Here is a 20,838-nt window from a genome sequence, read left to right as displayed (position 1 = left end):
TCTGAAAATAATTTTGTTTTACCATTAAAATAATTATGTAGGAAACTCAAGCATAATGAACAATGCTGCAAAAAATTTCGACACTCTAGCAATCAGTTTGAATGTACTACATAATTATTTTAATAACCCAACTTTATGTTCAGATCTCTATAACTAGCTTTTAGATATTTCAGTAAAAATCGTTCTCGTGTATCCTTACTCACGATATTCACCGAACGTTTTTAAACGCACACGTCGGACCGGAACAATCCCAAGGTAATAAACTTGACGATGATTGATGTGTAATTCGTTCAAGTCACTTTTCAACTGTCCGTTTACGATCGATAAAAAATAGACTCGTCTCAATTTGAAAATCGTACAATAAAGGAAACTCATCTACTATTTTTAGGATTTTTTATTTGTATTGTAGAATGTTATTTAAGGCAGTAATTCACACGAAACTTATAACGCTTAACGTGATCTTTAATAATTATTTTTAATATAATGACAAAAAATAGTCTTATTTTTAAAAAATCTTATTTTTAAAAGAATAAATTTTTTCAGTTCTACACTGCGTAATTACATATTAAATAATGAATTTTGCCTCAAAGATAAAACTTGTACTAAGCGTAAAAGCATATATTTTATCATATTATTTCAATTTGCAAAGATCTTTCTAAAATTTACTTTAACTGTAAAATACAGCTATACAACTGTAAAATAGGTAACTGTAAAAGAAAACTTCTGTGCCAGAAAACCGTGTCACCTAAGTACATAATTTACAATAAAATAATCGGTACATGTAGCTCGAGGAGTCGCTCTATACTTAAGCGAGAATGGTCCCTGTAATTAACACTAGATATAAGCAACGATAAAGTCTAATTGCGCATGCAGATGTTCTAGCCGTGAAGCTATTTCACGAGAAGTAGAAACGTATTTAATCTATCATCTATCCTCGGCTCTGTCCGATTCAAGAGATAAAAGGCTGAATCAATTTACGCCGCTTCGACACTTGCCGCTTATGACAGCAAAACTCGCAGCACAGAAGAAATATCGATCCAGTCACGCCTGAAAAGAGCACAGTGAGGAGTCGCTTTTACTCCCACGAGGTGTTATTACTCCCCGAACGGCGGTATCGCACGCAAAAAAACACGTTACCCATGAAAAGCACGAAAAATATGCCCTGCATATCCGTGACGTTTACTTTGCGCTCTTCCACGACCTGGTTGGCGAAACTGTCCGAGCATTTGTCTTTCACCGGTATTTGCTCCGCTATCCACTTATTCATTAATCCAGACTCGTGCATGCGGTGCAACCTAAATGACGAACTTATTCATTTACTCAGTTAATAATTGGTTTTGGCAAAATTATAGATATGGATGGGATCGTTACTGAATTAATTACGACAGTCATAAAGTGACGATTTATCGATAACAAAGATAAAACTTTATAATAAACTCAACAGAGTGCAATTTACCATATCATTTAAAAAATTGATAAAAATTACGTTGGAAAAATTGATAATCATAAATTACTACACAGTGTCAATAGTAATTATTTTACCGTTGTGAGATAATTAATGTATAATAAAACAAATTAATTAGCTTACTCAGCGTTGATGATTTTTATGTAAGGACTATCCTTTGCGATAATCATCGCTATGGGCTCGTCCATAAATTCATCAGTGCTCAAAGAAAAGGCGCATCCCTTAGTTAATAACAGGTCACTTCTCATCAAGAATCTGCTCGGGCAATGCATCATTATCGTCATTCTTATCGGACAGACTAATTTATTCTATATGTTCGGTACGTATATAGGATGAAATATTTAAAAGATCATATCTCCATTTATCACGAAAATAATTATAGCGTTTTACAACATATAAGTTAAAGATGCAGGGATATTTATTTTATCAGATTTTACGCAACGTTTTCGGAAGAAAGAAGTTTATGTAAATTTATAAACAACATATTTATTAAAAATTATCTTTTTTTTGTATATGTTATGACATTACCTCAATGTGCTTCTCCAATCAATTAACACGTGCTTGCCCATCTTTATCTGCTCAATCATATCCGCTTCTTGTGTCGCGTTATGAATTATAGCCCGCTCCAAAAGAATATGATACTTTTCTTCTTCGGCATTCTTTAGATATTCCTCTAAAAAGCTGCCATTAGGAAAGCCCCAAGTTAATTTGTTTTTATGAGCAATAAGATCATTCACGGTCAAGATGGCAATATCTGTATTTGGGAATGTTAGGAACGCGACCAGACTTCCGGAATAGGTTGCTACTAAGACCATCACAACCAACCACCAGACACCAACCAACAGGCGAGCGCTATCGGAATGGGGTAAGTACATTCCCCCTAAAATCATTCACCTTTGTATGTTTGTTCAGAATGGAAAATACGATTTTGTTTTTATATAAAAATAAGTGTAAAATGAAACAATTTTTCTTCAACAAAAAACCTTAGAAAATTAGTAATTTGAAAAAATAAAATATTCTAAAATAATAATAAAGAAATATAAAAATAAAAATGACGGATATGTGAAAAAAATATGTTTTAATCTGGGTTACACCTTACACGCGAAATAAAAGTAGCGCTTCCAGAAACAAGCGGATGCTACCTTGCTGAAGAAGAGCCCCATAGATGTACCATACGCATTGCCAGCAGGAGTTGAGCCCCGATGTCTTCGTACTGCTTGGACTGTACTTGTGAATCAGGTACAATATCGGGCCCATTATAATAATGGATGCTGCCACGCAGGCCCACGTCTACAAGCAAAACTAGCCCGTTTGAAGGCGTTGCAACAAATACATTATAAAGATACAATGTCGCTCTATCATACATACATATGCAATATAATGCATAATATAAACTTCAATTTTTAGAAACGTAAAATTGCTGCGGCGTAGAGATGCATATTTTTACCTCTTTGGTAAAGGGCGCGGTGAACAATAACGCTCTAGAAAGTTGGCCCGGTTTTGAAGTTAGGAAGCTATATGTCTGTATAAAAATCGGCAAGGTAAAATTGATCTGTTTTTTTCCGTAGTCATTCACGGTGTACGCGCAGGCTGCAAGAAGGACCTTTTTCTCCAGAATCATATCTATTATCTGCGATGGCATTTCTCTCGTTGTCGACGTTAACACCTAACATTTGAAACACTCGTAATAGAACATCGAGAAGTTATCGAGAAATTAAATTAAATGCCGTGCACCAATTGAATGAGCTTTAGAACGAAGATCATAAAATAAAGTTTTATGTAATTTATAGTTCAAATAATAATTAGACTTTTTATTTTGTAAAGAAATAAATGCTTTATTCACGTTTACGAACATTCGATGAAACTTAAACTTTGTTTTACCACATTGGCTACAGTAGCGTTACGAGTGAACTTGGTCTGATTGATCGCCGGGCTGAGCACATTATAGGTAAAGTTCAATTTTTTCCCTAGATATTTCACAACGTCAAAGAGGAGTCCTCCGTATTCCTTTTCGCCAGAATTAGTCAACGAGATAGTTTGCCACGGCGGATTCTATATAAAGAAAATGATTGTCCCAACGAGCACAATTACGCAGAGAATTGAAAACATCTTAACTTACGTGATACGTAGCGATTGGTATTCTGATCCCTCGGAAACCGTGCACTACGTGTGGAAAAAGAACGTCTGTAAAATTCGCACCTAGGACGGGTATCCACGTTCCCGAGTCTATCAAGTGCGCGACATTCTTGCCGCGAACGAAGAAGTTGCCCCATGTTATGGCCGAAGCGAACCGCCAAAACAGACATTTGCCACAAACGCCGCTCGTAGAAAAAGTATCCTCGATAAGCTGTATCTATAGAAAATAGAATATATGTGTAGAACTTCTGTCAAAAAAAAATGGTATAAATACGATTTCTCGCGAGAATTAACGAGCCATTTCTCAGAAACAAAATTTCTTAAACCTAATGTCTAAGAACACTACAAGTTTAGTCCAAAAGAAACAAAGAAATTTAATTTTTAAAATCTGAGAAATTTCATCAATCTATATTTATATGTAAAAAAATAATCATGTGTAGATTGTCAGGAAAACTACAGTTATGAGATATCATTTCTATACCATCAATTCGAATACTGAACCAAAGATACGAACTTTAATACTTTTGAGAATTTCCTGACGTCTTTCCTGCTTATTTAATCGGATGAGTTCGAACTCCTCCTCGGTCATATGACTGTATAATTCTATTTCAGTCATCAACGACATTTTTAAAGCGTTAGCCAAAGTCGAAACCAACTCCTGGATATAACATTTTAAACTGACCTAAAAAAATTCCCTTTTTCTCCAAAATACATAACAAAAGTGAGAAACGAAGAGAGAGAACGTAAAAGAGAATATAAAATATTTAAAAAGTTTTTATAAAATATTTTACAAAAAGATGATCAAAAAATAACTTTTATAATAAAATTTGCATTAATTAATCTTATTTGATTATTTAAATTTTGAGCTAATCTCACGTAGTTAATGTTTAAACGTATAATTAAAAAAGAATAATTAATAAATTACATTGCAATATGTATCGCTGTCCGTCATATTGTAAATGAAAGCTACATTGCTGCCTTCCGTCAATAAATCGATGAAACTGGTAATATTTGTAGAGTTTCGTACTACACTATCAGTGATGATATATAGCCACTGACTGTCGGGTAGCGCCATATTTAAAGACTTTGCCTAAATATACAATTAATCAAATTTACAATTAATGAAAATCAAAATAGAAGTTGTGTTCATAATTAGCAAGTTTCCTCGCATTTAACGTAAAGCACGTTTGCACATTTTCAAGATTTATATTATAAATCGTGGACAATTTTTTTCTTTTGGAACTATTATTTTATTCTAACTTTGAATTAGTGCGAAATATAAACAAAGAAATTTCTATTTATCTTACAACTTCCATAACATCAGCCGCTGTGTCTATCGTGACGATTACCAGAAAGCATTTTCCCAATTGTTCCACGTGGAAACTCTCAAGCATATTTTTTATATAGTACCTTCTATTACGTTCAGAATTAGCGTGCTTAAAAGCAAATAATGCTCTGGAGACCAAGTTAAATTTTTTGTTGGGCAACGAGATCGACAAGGCTTTTGTGACTCTGCCGATCGTGTCCCTATCTATAAGTTGTCATAAATAAAATGTATTTTCATGAGTTGTTTTCGTATTTTATATTAGCAAAGATGCCGAGAAGTAATGTAAAGAAAGATTAAAATGGGATAGAAAGATGAACGATTAATGCTTAAATTGCGTCACCGAAGGTATCGTCGTGCAGTATGTTGACATTGTTCCAAAGCAAAGCGTCGATCGATCTCATATCGAAGAAAATCTGGGATAATTCTTTGCCTGGCAATATTAAGGGGATACTCACACCCTCCGAATCAGGAAGCCGTGGACAGTCCTGATCTTTAAATAAATGTAATAAAACATACGATATTTCATTTTATACGACTTTATCAACTTGTATTCGCTATTTAATAAAATCTCGCAATACAATTTGAAGCACAGCATTAAAATCGCTACAGATGTATGTACGTATGTATATATGTTGCATTCGATTTGAATGAGATAAAATGTATCACGTTGACGTAATACGATACAATTTGACGGTAGATAACAAAATTAAGAAGAACAAGATAACGATATTTGCAAATACCTAAAGAGTTAGTCACCAACTATACAATCGCACGATTCAACGTTTAAATTTATATTCGTCTCAACGAATAAAAGAATTTTCATGTACAGTTCTAAAAATCTCTTTGTATGTACCTGTTATTGCTAAATGTACGAGATCTTCTTTACGCGCTGCATCGTGAAGGCTCCACATTTGATAACATGAGGTCACGGATAAAAGCACCGTAAAATCTTTATATGTATTAAATGTAAATAAAATTTGTTAACTTAATTGATTTACGTTTACAGACAAGCTAGATTTAAATTAACCCTTAAACTCCTTTTTGGCTTTCTTTTTTTCAATGCTCTTTCCATTGCTTTTTTGAATAAGAATCATAGTATAGTATCATTATAGGAAAGACCTCTATTATGAGATATCGAGTTCATTTTGGGTAAATGCTAGAAATCTATAGGCAGAATTTAAAAAAATAATAGGTCATTTTGAAGGGAGTTTAATAAACTTTAAGATAACATTATATAAAATTTAATCCATTTTTATTTCATTTTTTTTTTAATTAAAGAAATGTAAAAAGTGAGCAAATTTAATTTTTTCCAAATGATAAAAAAGATGTACAAAACATAACCATTTAAATCTATAAAAAATATATATTAGTATCAACACTTTAAAGAACATTTTAAAATTTTTCTGAATTTTTAAACATCAAGATACAACTTGTACAAGAAAAAATGTCAAAATTGATTAAAGGTATACCACCTTTCCCTATCTTTATATTTTTTACGAATAAGAATCATAGTTTAGCTTCATTAGGTTCTTTAATATGGGATAGGAGAAACAGGACAAGTTGTTACATTTTTTATTAACAATTTTTTTCGTTCTAATGTATACATTTAAATTAACGAATACCTATGCATTGCTTTTCAAGTACATTTTTACCTAGATAGTCAATTTTTTTCTGATTGTCTATGCTTTAAATACTGAAAATTAAGATTTTCTATTGGTAGATAAATTGTAACAACTTACTCCACTGCGAGGCAAGTTCTTACATTTACAATATCATTTAAAATAAAAAAAAAATATATAATAATAAATGAATATACAAATATATATATATATATATATATATATATATATATATATATATAAAAGAGAAGAGTCAACAAGATGGGTTTTTGGGCCTATCACCGATCAATTAAAATGTGTTGTTTTATTCTTTTACCCAAGGCTCATAACGCCCTGAAACCTTTTAGAGTCTTGGACAGAAGAATAAAATGACACACTTTGAGACTGATCGGTGATGGGCCTAAAAATCCATCTTATTGACCCTTCTCCTTTAAGTTTACAATAAAATTAAACGAAATATTTATTTATCAAACAAGAAATACTTCACAAGGAATATTTATTTTATAATATAAAATTTAAAAAAATATATTACAAATTTTTTTTCTTTAATTAGTTATTAAAGTTAATGTCGTTAAAATTAAAAAGTCGTAAAATTAATATTACAAGCATTTACTGCTTTTCTTACAGACAGGTGACCATCTTTAACTTTCTTTGCCGTTGTTGCATACATTTCTACATTTACAGATCCTCTGTCTTTTTTTTTTTTGTAAGATTATATCATTCCACAGACTTTTATAAATAAACTGCTGATTCAATATGATAGAAAGAGAATCTGATTTCGAATCTGATTTCCTATTCTTGTTTCAGTTCGCATATGCGCATTTATGCGTCCTGTTTGTGGATATCGCATAAATTTATGTAAAAATATTATTATCTGTGTGATTTATTTAAAAACATTAACGTTATTATCTGTATGATTTATGCATAAGCAGTGACGAAATAAGACTCTTTAATATTAACAATAAATAAAGAAAAGTACACTGGCAATGAGAGTCAAGCGCAATAATTGGAGCGCAACAAAATTATCAATGATTTATTAATCGATAAATAACAAAGCATCATTCCGAGCCATCATTAGAGAATACATTACTTGTACATGTGATTATTGTCTCAAGCTCCACTTGAAAAGTCATATGTATGTCTCTCACAATGCAAGACCAAGTGATTTTGGATCCTGCAAAACGATACTCATTTAATATATTTTAAAAGAAATTTAATTAAAGAAACTTGACTAAAGAAAGAGTCAAGATTTGTGGTAAAAATCATGATCAGTCGAATTAACAAATTTAAGTATAATATTAAGAAATTTTGTCACAATTAACGAAAATATGTGCGAATTAAACGAATGTTAGAATTAAAGTGATACTTAATGCGAAATCGTATGTGGAGGACAGAACTCTGTTTATATTTTGTTTATTATTGACACTTACGCGTAAAAACTCAGTGTAAGTTAATGCTATACTTCTGTCTTTTTACGACATTTCAGATATTATTAGTCTTTTGTCTAAAAATTTTTCTGTATCAATAATTTTTACGTTCTCTCAATTGAATTCGTGGTTATTGATTCTATGGTCCGTGATTACTGATTTGATCGTCGTGTTTCTATTAATACGATTGCAATATTTAAAAATTCGGGTCTTGAGTTGTTTGAATGTTTGTCCTATGTAGCATCGCAATCATTACATTTTATTTTATAAATAACGTTCATTCTTTTATTTGTTGGGAGAACGTTTTTATAAAATACTTTTTTCAAATTTGTTTTAAATTAAAAAAATGAAAGTTTCATTTTAAGATTGTTTCTTATTTTATTAAAATCTTTCGGATATTCCTGTGAGGTATGATATAACAAATCATTAGTTTATTAGGATTTATTTATTAGGATTAGATCATCTTCAGTATAACAATTATTCATCGAAATTAAAATTGATGTGTTATAACATAATAAGGTAAATGCTGTCAATGAATCATAGGCTGTTGTCCAAAATTAAGAACTTCATTATCGTCTGTACTTAGCGTTATAACGGATCATTGTTATGCTGAGTACATGTAAGTTTTATCCATTTGATATAATCAATTTTAATATTTTGACTACGATTAAAAGTTCATAAATTTCATACATTAACTCGATTTTAGTTAAATGACTGAATTCTTGTTTGAGTATCCAACTAGTACAACATATTGTGTTACAACGCATCAATTTTGATTCCGATAAATAATTGTTACACTGAAGATGACCTAATCCTCGAAACGTTTATAATTGGTGATTGATACGTACATTATTTTTAACTACACACGTACAACTGTGTTGATTCTCAGTGGTCTAGTTTCCACCGAGGATTTAAATCGGATTAGAATGTAAGGACTAATCAACTAGCATTCCCCTGTCGTTCGACTGTAACAGGGGAATACTCGACTGTAGTTGATTGATTCTTCGGTAGAAAGTTGGCCACTGGCTTTATATTTCTTTATAGATTTAATCTTTGGAGCCTTATTTAATTTTAATTTTAACTATACATGGAAGTTGTAATATATTCAAAGCTCTTTCATCCTTGAAAAAGATCATGCAAATTTGTGATAATTTAGTTAGTTGGATCTTTTCATAATAGTCCCGCGAGATAAAACTCAAGAATTTTTAAATATTTTTAACTCGTTTCATCCTAAGGTGCAATTCATCATTGAGGTTGGTGAGAATGAGTTGAATTTTCTTGACTTCAAGATCATAAAAAACAATAACAAAATCGAGTTTGACTGGTATCAAAAAACAACTTTCTCAGGAAGATATTTAAATTTTCACTGTCAATATTCTTTTCCTCAAAAGAAAGATACAATAGACATGACGGACAGATCCTTTTTATTATCGCATCTACGTTATTGTACGTTATTGTTGTTGAAAAAGATTTAAAATTTATAATCGACACTTTTACAAACAATGTCTATCCATTACTAATAATTAACACTATTAACAATAGAATAAAATATGTTAAAAAAGCAGATTAACAACTTAAAAAATAATAATAAAAATAGAAATAAAAATAATGATAACGTTACAAAAAACAAATGATTTGTTGTATCATACACATGAATATTCGAAAGGTTTAATAAAATAGTAAACGATCTTAAAATAAAACTTCCGTTTTTTAGTTTAAACAAACTTAGATGCTTTATAGAAGGACACAAAGATCAACGAATAAAAAAATCAATGTTGTTTATAAAATAGAATGTAATGATTGCGATGCTACATGCATAGGACAAACATGCAAACATCTCAAAACCAGAATTTCTGAACATTGCAATCATATTAATAGAAACACGACAAATCGATAATCACGGATCATAGAATAACAACCACGAATTGGGAGAACGTAAAAATTGACATAGAAAAATTTTTAGACAAAAGAATAATATCTGAAATGTTGTACATAAAAAGACAAAGAAAAATAACATTAACAGTTAAACACTGAGTTCTTACATCACGCATACGTTAATAATAAACAAATATAAACAGGGTTCTGTCCGCCACGATTTCGTATCACTTGGGCTGCGTTCCGTTTAGCACTCACAACGCTCGCGAGCATCGTTTGTGCTTATTTAATATTTAATAAACAACAAGGATAATATAATTCTACGAGCGTTGCGGGCGTTAAGTGGAATGCATCTTTTGACTCTAACATTCGTTTAGTTCGCACGTATCTTCGTTAATTGTGACAAAATTTCTTAATATTATATTCAAACTTGTTAATTCGATTGATCATGATTTCTATCACAAATCTCGGCTCCTTTTGGTAAGTCTTTCTATTAAGTTTTTTTTAAAATGTATTAAATGAGTATTAAATGAGTATCGTCTCGTTGCAGGATCCAAAATCACTTGGTCTTGCAACCATTGTGAGAGACATACATATGATTTTCCAAGTGGAGTTTGAGACAATAATCACACGTAATGTCATCCACTGATGTGGCTCGGAATGATGTCGAAACGTTTGTTATTTATCGATTAATAAATCACTGATAATTTTGTTGCTCTGCATTTGACTCTCATTGCCAGTGCACTTTTCCTTATATATTGATTTATACATGTGAGAGTGAATGAATACAAATATGGCGCTGCCCAGTGCTGTCTTCAAACATGAAGACGAAATCGGCAGTCTATTTATAAAATGTGTATCATTCTATGGAAGAAAAAAAATTGTTTTCAATGGGTAAGTTATTACACTATATAACAATCTGCCCCAATCGAAGTGTAACAACTTGCTTCAATTTTCCATTTTCAATTTGGAAAAGTACAGATCGAAAATCAGTACATAATATTGATTCAAACAAAATGTGTTATTATATCAAATAAATATACAAAAAGATAATCACATACTTGTATTTATATAACTTATATATATATAATAACATAGGCAATTTATACAATGAAATATTTACTTTTAATAGTGAAAATCAAGAAAATACACGTAGCGTTTTTTAGAATTTAAACATGACGGCTAAACTAAGTGAAAGTGAACTTGTAGAGTATCATAAGAATTACATATAAAAATTTATAAAAATGTGTTGCCATCTGTGGCAACTAAATAAAAATTAATTGTAACAACTTATCCCGTATAACAACTTGCCCCAGTACTCTTCCCTATTTTGAAAAACAATTTTTCATTTTTAGCAAAGTTATAAGAATTAAACTATGCTATATTGGGTTATTCTTGTAATATGGTGTTTAAGGGTTTTATGTGTAATAATCCTATACCCAAGAAGAACAAGAAAATCAAAATCAATTTGACATCATATTGACCAAATTTATGTCATTTTTTAGTCATTGGATAAAAATCTTGATTTCAGATGATTTAAGAATGACTTTATACATATATAATTTACCATGACTAAAAAAATTACATAAATTCGTCAGTATGATGTCAAATTGACATTATTTTGATTTTCTTGTTCTCCTCGAGTACTAATGTCTGTATTGTACTTTTATTAAATATATACACGTAATCACATTTGTTATTACTAAATATATTATGAATAGAATATTTCGAAATATTTTGAATGTATAACTCACATAACTCAGTATAAGTAACGCTGAAGCAGACAGCGTCATATAATTGCAATAATATTTATCCAATATATTTTCGTTCTTACCTCGAAGATTATGTACCTTTGTTCCTTCAAAGATGTGCACGTCAATGTCAGCCATATGTATTTCTTTCCTCGTAATTGCCGTAATAAAGTTGTAAATATTTTTTACTGTATCGCGATATTCAGCCTTATTATCGAAAAAACTCTTGTCGATAACGACCGCTGCAAGATTTAAGGAATATTTTATTATAATATTAAAACAGTGCCGACATTAAAAATGATATAAAAGAGGAGAAGAAAGTCATCCATACCCATCGAGGCATTAGTGGACATCAACGATGGAAAGTCACTGAAAGCGTCACCCGAATTTAAGATCCACGCAAGGAAGAAGAAGGAAATCATATTCATTGACAGATCGTATTGAAACCTGTCGCGCAAATTGGTTGATATATAAGCAAGAACATTGTTCAATAATTTATAAGTTTATTACTTTAGCCAATTATTATTATTATCGCATTAACCGGAATTTCGTTAAGCCGGGTCGAAATGCAATCGTAGACTGAGCATACTTCTATTAGAAGTAGTTTGTATCACGAATCAAGAAAAAGGTCGATTCCTTTAATAACTTATCGAGGAGCGATCGAATCTCATCACTGCTTGGAACGGAGTCATCATTGGCCTACATGGACTAGACTGAATTAGAAAAATCATCACTGGAAAATAAAATGCATCAAATATTCAATTGATTTCATTGGCCCGGAAATACTATCCACAGGATGAAAATTGTTTTCTCTATATAGTTATTTTAGATTATAATTGAGCTAAAAGAATTCTCACAACCATTGAATATTGTTTCATTTAACAATACATTGCAATTTAGTAGTAATATATATATATATATATATATATATATATATATATTACTACTAAATTATATATATATATATATATATATATATATATAAGATGTTAATGTACTATTGTCTGAAGAATAATTGCATCAGTACTTGCTTTTGATAGAAATGTAATGTACCTTTAATAATTCTAATTAATATTTTTCTTCTTATAATCAATAGTCTTATTGGATATCATTAATTTTTAATGATCAAAAGAAATTTTATTTGTAGACATTGGTAATCTTGATTTAAATATTTAAAAATGCACTTTAAGATGTTTCTATTAAAATTTATATAACTACATTTTGAGTAAAAATATATACAATTATATGTGTATATGTATATTTTAAGTATAACTGTAGATAATGTTATTACAGGGATAGAAATTGTTTATGCGAAAAATAAATTTGTAAAAGAATAAAAACTGTGAAAAGATTTGATCATTTGATACCAAATATGTGGAAAAAATCTTTTACCATTTTTCTTAAGATTTTTATAAGATGTTGTTCTGCTTCTCGTCGGTTTATATTGTTTCTTTTTGTTTTTTGTTTTTTTTTTTAACAGATAGAATTTCTTTTTTAATATTCTTTTTACAATATGAAAAATATCTGTAGAGTAAATAATACACATAAAATATTTATAAAGTAGTCATAATAGTCTTTTAAGAACTTGAAGATTTCATTACTTTTTACCAGAATTAATGTTAAATGTAATAAAAGTAATACATAAAAAGTAGAATATTGTTAACAAAAAGTTAGGCATTAAATGAGTTTTTTATTACTCAATTTTATTATATATTATCCGTAATTACACTCGATATCTTTTAGCGGAAGGCAAAAGACGAGACGGAAAAGTTATATATGCGTTGTGGTCTACCACTTCTCTCCGTCCGATGTTAACATGTGATAAGAACCATCCATTGTCTGCGTTCTATTATAAATGCTTACGCATCAGGAATAAAGAATCGAAGTGTGGAAACGGAAACTTCATTGCAGAAAATTTAAAAACAGTATAATTTTATTTTTAATTTCTTTATACATTTTATTCAATAGAAAAATATAAAAATTTATTTTTATATTTTATTAGGTGTTGGAATTAATTCGTAGCGTTTTTAATGAAAGAATGTTATTTATTTCACATGAGCATTAAAAAATACATTAATGAAAGTACTTCCCATCACTTGTAAAACGCTACGAATTAATTCCAACACCTAATAGTTTAAAAGACTTTATACTTAATAGACTAATATAAAAAATATTTAATACACCATAACAAATACATTAAATATTTGTTACCTACAAATTTTACTCTCGTCCTATTAAATAGTTACTTGATACGCATTACTGCGCAGAATTTTGTACTCTCACTCGTGCCCTTATTAGATAATTACTTGTTGGTAAAATTTCGAAAGATTAATCTTTATTATTTATTTCCCAGCAAACAAGAATGAATTAAAATGGAATGAAATTTTTTTCTATCCAAATGCGTATTTTATATATATATATATATATATATATATATATATAATATATATAATAAATACTTTTTTTGGATTTAATTAGATTCAATTGGATGCAATTAGATTGAAAAACTGCATTTCCTATTTAAAATTTTGAATTAAACAGTATTCACAATTGTGTATTTTTACACAATTGAAGAAAAAGCTAATATTATTTTTAGATTAAAAAGCATAGAGATATGCTCCATGCAATTCCTATAAATGAATAAAAATGCATTCGGGATTAAAAAGCATTCATTTTAACATTCGTGAATCAATATTTCTGAAATTCTGAATCCATTTCAATTCATTTCAATCCATTCTCGTTTGTTCGTATAAAACTTGATTTTATCTGTTTTGTCAATTTTAATTTATTTAATTTATATTATTACAGTATGGCAATAGGTAAGCCTCCATAAGGTTTTGTTATCTGAATCCATTCCAATTCATTTCAATCCATTCTCGTTTGCTAAGTTGTTGCAAAATACCAGCAAATACTTCGTTCTCCGCGCGAAGTACATATATACATACACCGGCCACGTTGAGAAGTTGAGCTCTTCGAACGACAGCGATTCGAACGACATCGTGCGTGCGCGCGTGCAGTCCGATCACGGTGTGCTATCCGCGTGTTGATGTACGCAGTGCGGACGGTCAATCTCGCGGACGTGTCCGGCGCAGCCCGTCCTGTCCGTCGTGACGAATTGGGTGTTTGGGGAGTACACTCGAGTACGCTACGCGTACGGCACGGTGCGTAGCGCGTGTGTCGCACTGTGCGTTACGCGGAACGTCATACGCGTCATACGTATACAGTGCGGTATCGGCATACGGAGTATTACGGAGTACTGGCCCTGAATACTGGCTCGTTTGACGATTCTCTCGTTCGCGTTCGCGATAGTCACACACGTTGGCGAAGTGTTATAATATCTCCTCTCCTCTCCTCTCTCTCTCTCTCTCTCGCTCTCTCCCCCCGGATGAAATGCCTGGGATGAAATGTCAAGCGTCCTGCGTTACCATGGGCTGAATCTCGACGTGCCGTAGCTGTCAGATATCGCGCGAAGAAGCGAGAGGAACGCGTACCCGGGGGAAGTATTCGGGAGTTAGAGCGACAAGCTCAAGAGACGGGAAGGCCGGAGTGAAAGTGGAAGTAAAGTCGCACGTTCGGGTCTCTTTTTCCCCTTTTCCGTCGTAAACATATTTTTCCCAGCGGACGGGAACGGAACAAAGGGTTTCCATCAACGCGCCGACCCGTGCCGATGTTCGATCGCCAGCGATGGAGCCCGAGGAGCCTCTCATGCAGGGGATACTGCTGCTACCGCCGCAAGGAATGCTAGGCCAGCTCAAGGTTGGTATTCACGACAGAGATAAATTCCGTGGGATGCACCACGTTGACGCGATACGCGATATCACGATATCGCGCGCGACGCATCATTCGTAAACGGCTGTTCCTCTCTTCCCTTTTTTTTTTTCGCACTTCTCTTCCGCTGCTTGACCTGCAACAGGTACACAACGCACGCCACATGCCAACACACTCTTTAAACGGTTATTTGAAATATGCAGGAACGAATTGCATTTTACATTCTGTCGCTCTTGCATTATTTAACTCGGTAATTATTCAGTTTAGCCCTCCTCAGTTTCTTCAATATTTAATCTACATTGATAGAAATGAGTACAAAACTTTTAGAGTGAATCTTACTCTGAAAAATGAAATCTCTTTTAAAGATTGAAGATTGAGCTACTCTTTTTCAAGCTGGCTCAATTTTCATTTTTTAGAGTGAAGATTCCATTCTAAAGAATTTAGAGAGTCGATAAAATATGTTTATTCTGTATATATTTATATAATAGGAAAATTTCAAGTAAACATAAGTATCCATTTGTTTCAGAAAACCTGGCACAAGAGATTCTGTCAGCTTTTCAGAACGAGTAACTACGGAATCAAACGTGTCGAGATCTATGACAATCAAGAAGAAGCGATAATGCAGTCCCATTCTCCACGCATCATCACGCTGGATGCCTGTATAAAAATTGCACCCAGCAATCAGTCGCATGTTTTTATCGTACGTATTTATTCTACCCTTGAATTCATTTCTGTGTCGCTTCTTTATCTAAACAAATTTTTCACTGTTTTTGCTATCTCTAAAATGACAATTTTTCGTGTGTCCATCTCATACACAGGTAGTGACTAAATCAGGAATACACTATTTTGGCTGTTACTCGGAAATTGAGATGACTCACTGGATCACGGCGTTCCAATTAGTCGCATTCAAGGACAGTGTATCGAATCAAATCGAAGAAAATAACGATCTGTATTGTACTAGTGGAGAAGGTGTATTTTCTGTGAAAGTTGTAGAAACGGATGCGTCTAAGCGGTGTGGATTGGAAGCAAGAAACTATACTTTGGTTGTTGCTGCCGTGGACATGAAGCTGATGGACGGTGATATTGTTCTATTCACATGGCCATACAGGTATATCAGGAGATACGGATATAGGGATGGAAAGTTCATCTTCGAGGCCGGGAGAAAATGCGAGTCCGGCGAGGGATCCTTTCGCCTGGAGCATGGTAGCCAACAGGAGATCTTCCGATGTATGTATGCCAAAATGAAGTCCATGAAGAAACTGTTGGACGAAGAAAGTAATCCAAACATAGAATGCAATGACACCCAATTCCAGGCAGCCTTATCTATGGAGCCTGGCTCTAGAGCGGCTTTACCACCCTCTTCAAACAATTCTAGCAATTTGATTGATATAGATTTTTCTACGCAAAGTTCTCAGAAGCCCTTAACTTCGTCATCGAGTATGGATTCTACAATCTCGTCGAGTAGGTCAATAAATAAGTCCAAACCCGCCAAACCACCACGAAAATACGTCTTTCCTAATCTGCTCGAGAAAAAATGTCTCGACTCGACAGAATTCCTAGATTTGCCTACATGCGGAGAATATAGAACTATAAGCCAAGGTAATTCCCCGGAATTATCTCATAAGAGTATCAGCAGTGTTATGCGCGAAAACGAGGAGAAACACTCGTACGATTTAGTAGAAATTAGGAATGACGCTTGGAAGACGCATGGTATCGATAGCGTACATCATACAGAAAGAGTAAACTCGAGTTTACCTAGCGAGAGAGATAAGGAAAATGATAACGACGATTTGCAGTATGAAATTATGATGCCGATACGGAATCATGATGCATTCCAAAATTCATGCAGAAGTAAATGCGGCGATAACGCAATTGTCACGTCATCGACGATACAAAGTGTTGCCAAGACAGACGAGTCGGATTACGATAAATTAGAACACTTTGGATCCGCGACGAAACTTAATCAGAAGTCTACATACAAGTATACGAATTCCTCGCAAAGTATACATTCCAATGTCTCCCACGGGGAAAGTTCTAATCTTGTTAATCCGACGTGGTCTAATTACGAGCTCGTCGAAGATATGTCCGCTATCAGGCTAGCCGACGACAGCCATCTCGGTTATGGAATTATCCGGAAAAAGCCGGATCTTTCCGATACAACTTCCACGGGTAATACTGCGGGTGGTCCACAGCATAAAGTTTTCAACAACAGCGAATATGCAATTGTATCGAAACCAAAAAGGGTGTAAAATACCCATACATTCGAGTATCCTTTCAAAATACGACGACCATGCCACAAAAATTCGCTTCTACAAAATTCTTATCTTTTTGTAATTATTTGTAAGAATATAAAGAATATGCTAGTCTACACCGCGTGTGGTGAGAATAAAAGTATTTCTCTTGCTTTATAGAATGATTGACACGCGTTGCAAAATGATAAAAATAATTTCATTATTTTCGCATTGTCACATTTGTCCTATATTTTTATTCTTTTTTATTATATTTTTAGAAACTAGTCTTAATTGCTATTATAGATACAATGTCTAGGAAAGTATAAACGTTCAAAAATTCTATAAACATTTGTGCCTTCGTATGAAATATATTTTAGTATTGATTAGGAAAGCTCAAAGTGATTAATATTTTATCTGCATTCGACTGATTTATCAAAATACTTGTATAGTGCCTTATAGAAACAAAAATGTTTTAATTAACGCCAAAATGACACTAAATCGTTATAAACGTTGCAACCGCGTTAAAGTCTTTTGATATTGATATTATATGTATCAGTGTACTTAGAAATTTATTATTATATATATTACATCATTTTTTATTGCTACTATTATGTCTATTTTCAACTGTATCACTGTTATCGCTATTACTTTATTATCGTTTTATATATATATATATATATATATATATATATATATATATATATATATATATACAGATATAGATAATTCATGTTTATTATTGTATCTCTATAAACAATTCAAAAATACGTTTATTTTCTATATAGGCATATGTTATAAATTTGATGATTTATTTAAACAGTGAAAAACTATTGATATATAAATATGTACATAATTTGATACAAATGCTTACATAAAGAGATAATTAACAGATCATCACAATTGATAAACTTATAGATATTTAATATTATATGCTGCCGTAATTTTATATACATATATTGTATATGCATTATGAATATTAGTGCTTTCATCGGCGAATCGATCATGTGCCTTAATGTAGATATTAATTCCTATGAAAATCATTATATTGGATTTGAAAGATCCAAAATGTTAAAAGTACAAAAAAATTTTATTATGTACATTACAAATATATATCTATGAGGCAGATGGGCTTTTCATTCATAAGAAACCACTATTATTCATTATGCTTAAATTAATGACTACAAATATGCAATAATGGTATAAATAAGAATAAATACCTACTTTTATATTTTTTTCTATTTGTAAAATCTTTTTACAAAATTGTATAATAATGATTTTAAGTATCATAATGATTTTAAGTATCATAATGATTTTAAGTATTTGTTAAAAAGCCATTTGTAATAATATGTCCTTTGTGCCAAACAAATGGTCTACCATTGATTGAAATATCGATTTATATATATAAATAGACAATTATTCATAAGAATTACGCCAATCGATAAATTCTAAAATATATTGAACAGACATGTAAGATAAAAATTATTTTTTAGAACAAGTATTGTTAGACTATTTCTAGCAGATATAAAAGTATATTTAAAAAACTATATACATGCATAAGGTTGATTCTTACATGTGTAATCTTCTACTTCTTTTGTTTTTCAGATACCAATAATGTAAAAAAAAACTCAGTAAATATCAGTAAATATCAGTAAATTTGAATCTACAGATGAATTTCGTTGTTTTAAAATGATGTTCCAACCAGTGCGACAATTCACTTATAATTCATAAATGTGATTTTTCAGTGTATTCTGCATTTTTAAAACAACTTGCATACATTTTGTAGCTATATTTATTAACGTTACATATTATAAACGTACCAATTCTGCAATAAATTTATAACAGAACATTTTGTACTTGCCTATACTTATATTTTACTTTTGTTTATAGGATAAAGACTAGCATTCAAAAGGAATTTTAGTTTCCCTGTGATTTGTCAATTATTTTAATTTTATCAGAGCATTCATCGTCTGGTTTTATATCAGCATCCTTATTCTGTAACTTGAACTCCTCCTTCAAAACAGCCTCGTAATAGCCATCCTCATCATTCATTATCTTTCGCACAGTCTCCCCTTTCAGTTCCATGATTTTTTCGATGTTTGTTCTTTTACCAATTTCTGAGAACCATCCTAAATTATCAGCAATAAGGTGATTGTTCTTGCAACCTTCGCATCTCACTATTACTACTCCTTTATTATAAGCCAGCTTCGATATCAGCTTGCTTGTTCTGGTTTGGCATTTCTTGCATGTAAACATTAGCTTCAGCTTCCCTTTTAATTTGCCCAATTCTATGCCACTGTTTTCGTGAGTAAATCGCATTTGATGGAATGCTCCAATGCTGCTCGGTTCACGCAAAACTGGAGCGTGACAATATACTGCATGTCGAGTGCATACTACACGTGCACCAAGACGTAGAACCTGTCGAATGGGCAGCATCTCGAGCTTACGTTAGAGTTCCTCTAGGAAATACTAGCTTGCATATCCAACGACGTCGCACCACGTTCTGTCGCGTGGTTTTCGTAGCGTAAAAATAAAATAAGCTTCGCACGTGTCCGTCAGACTGCCAGGGTTGTTGAAATTTTATGACGTCTACACTTGAGATTCTCAAGGAATGCCGAGAATCTGTGAACGAATTAAACGACTGTGCTTATGACTGATTCCACGACCAACATTGCATCATATGTTCCCTTCAATCACCAGAAACCTCGTGTTTTCGAAATATCGCAGTAAACAATTCTGCCGGTCTTAGAAGAAGTCTGTTCCTTTCAGCCATCTTCAACTGAACTTTTTGCACCGTTTATCTGTCTTTCTTTTCCGTCTGTATTGGAGAGAAAAGGAGAAAACATCAACAGTGTAGTTCTGAAAAAGTTCAGAGGGTCGATTCTGTATCTTGAAACGAGATGAAAATTACAGAAGTGAGCGAATTTACTAGAATACTGATAATTTCATTGGTCAACATCTAGTAAATTTGTTTGAAGATATAGAGGGTATTACATGAAACTTTATTTCTAAGATGGAAAGTGAAAAGTGAAAATTTTAACCATTGAAGTTACTAGAGAAATTTTTGACTTTTCATCTTAGGAAAAAAGTTTCATGATTGATACCCAGAATCGATCCCCAGCTAAAAAGAACAGATCTATGATATAACCTCATAATTTTGAAAAGATTAAATTATTAAATATGTAAACTCTGATGTAAACCGATTTGCTCTGAGTTACATCCAGTATTGCACTAGTTTTCCT

At 32.0% G+C, this 20,838-nt stretch overlaps 3 protein-coding genes across 4 annotated transcripts; 1 reads left to right on the top strand and 2 right to left on the bottom strand.

Annotated features, from left to right (window-relative positions):
- Window positions 1–441: 441 nt before the first annotated feature.
- Ir93a (Ionotropic receptor 93a) lies at window positions 442–12,443 on the bottom strand. Of its 2 annotated transcripts, none has more exons than XM_087406388.1 (15): window positions 11,932–12,443; window positions 11,684–11,842; window positions 5,782–5,877; window positions 5,269–5,418; window positions 4,909–5,132; window positions 4,527–4,691; window positions 4,116–4,283; window positions 3,585–3,818; window positions 3,347–3,517; window positions 2,913–3,131; window positions 2,608–2,755; window positions 1,994–2,345; window positions 1,589–1,720; window positions 1,138–1,295; window positions 442–1,047 (listed from the first exon to the last, which is right to left on the bottom strand). In XM_087406388.1, exons 1-15 carry the CDS (start codon window positions 12,026–12,028, stop codon window positions 950–952), a joined length of 2,571 nt encoding a protein of 856 aa, XP_087262514.1. In that variant the 5' UTR covers window positions 12,029–12,443; the 3' UTR covers window positions 442–949. The 2 variants fall into 2 exon arrangements, with proteins under 2 accessions (XP_087262514.1, XP_087262515.1); XM_087406389.1 differs by having other exon boundaries at window positions 4,116–4,259.
- Window positions 12,444–14,626: 2,183 nt separating this feature from the next.
- Window positions 14,627–19,445, top strand: Dok (docking protein homolog). Its single transcript, XM_011061934.2, has 3 exons — window positions 14,627–15,356; window positions 15,895–16,068; window positions 16,187–19,445. The coding sequence occupies exons 1-3, from the start codon at window positions 15,285–15,287 to the stop codon at window positions 17,615–17,617; spliced, it is 1,677 nt and encodes a 558-aa protein (XP_011060236.1). The 5' UTR covers window positions 14,627–15,284; the 3' UTR covers window positions 17,618–19,445.
- LOC105149486 (uncharacterized) lies at window positions 18,352–20,464 on the bottom strand. The gene is made up of 2 exons (XM_011061933.2): window positions 19,170–20,464; window positions 18,352–19,044 (listed from the first exon to the last, which is right to left on the bottom strand). The coding sequence occupies exon 1, from the start codon at window positions 20,030–20,032 to the stop codon at window positions 19,514–19,516; it is 519 nt and encodes a 172-aa protein (XP_011060235.1). The 5' UTR covers window positions 20,033–20,464; the 3' UTR covers window positions 18,352–19,044; window positions 19,170–19,513.
- Window positions 20,465–20,838: the final 374 nt, after the last annotated feature.

This window comes from Acromyrmex echinatior, chromosome 5, assembly GCF_024713525.1.
Source record: "Acromyrmex echinatior isolate Ae372 chromosome 5, ASM2471352v2, whole genome shotgun sequence".
NCBI lineage: Eukaryota > Metazoa > Arthropoda > Insecta > Hymenoptera > Formicidae > Acromyrmex > Acromyrmex echinatior.
Note: the sequence above shows the minus strand (reverse complement) of the source record. Positions and strands in the feature narration are given on the sequence as shown.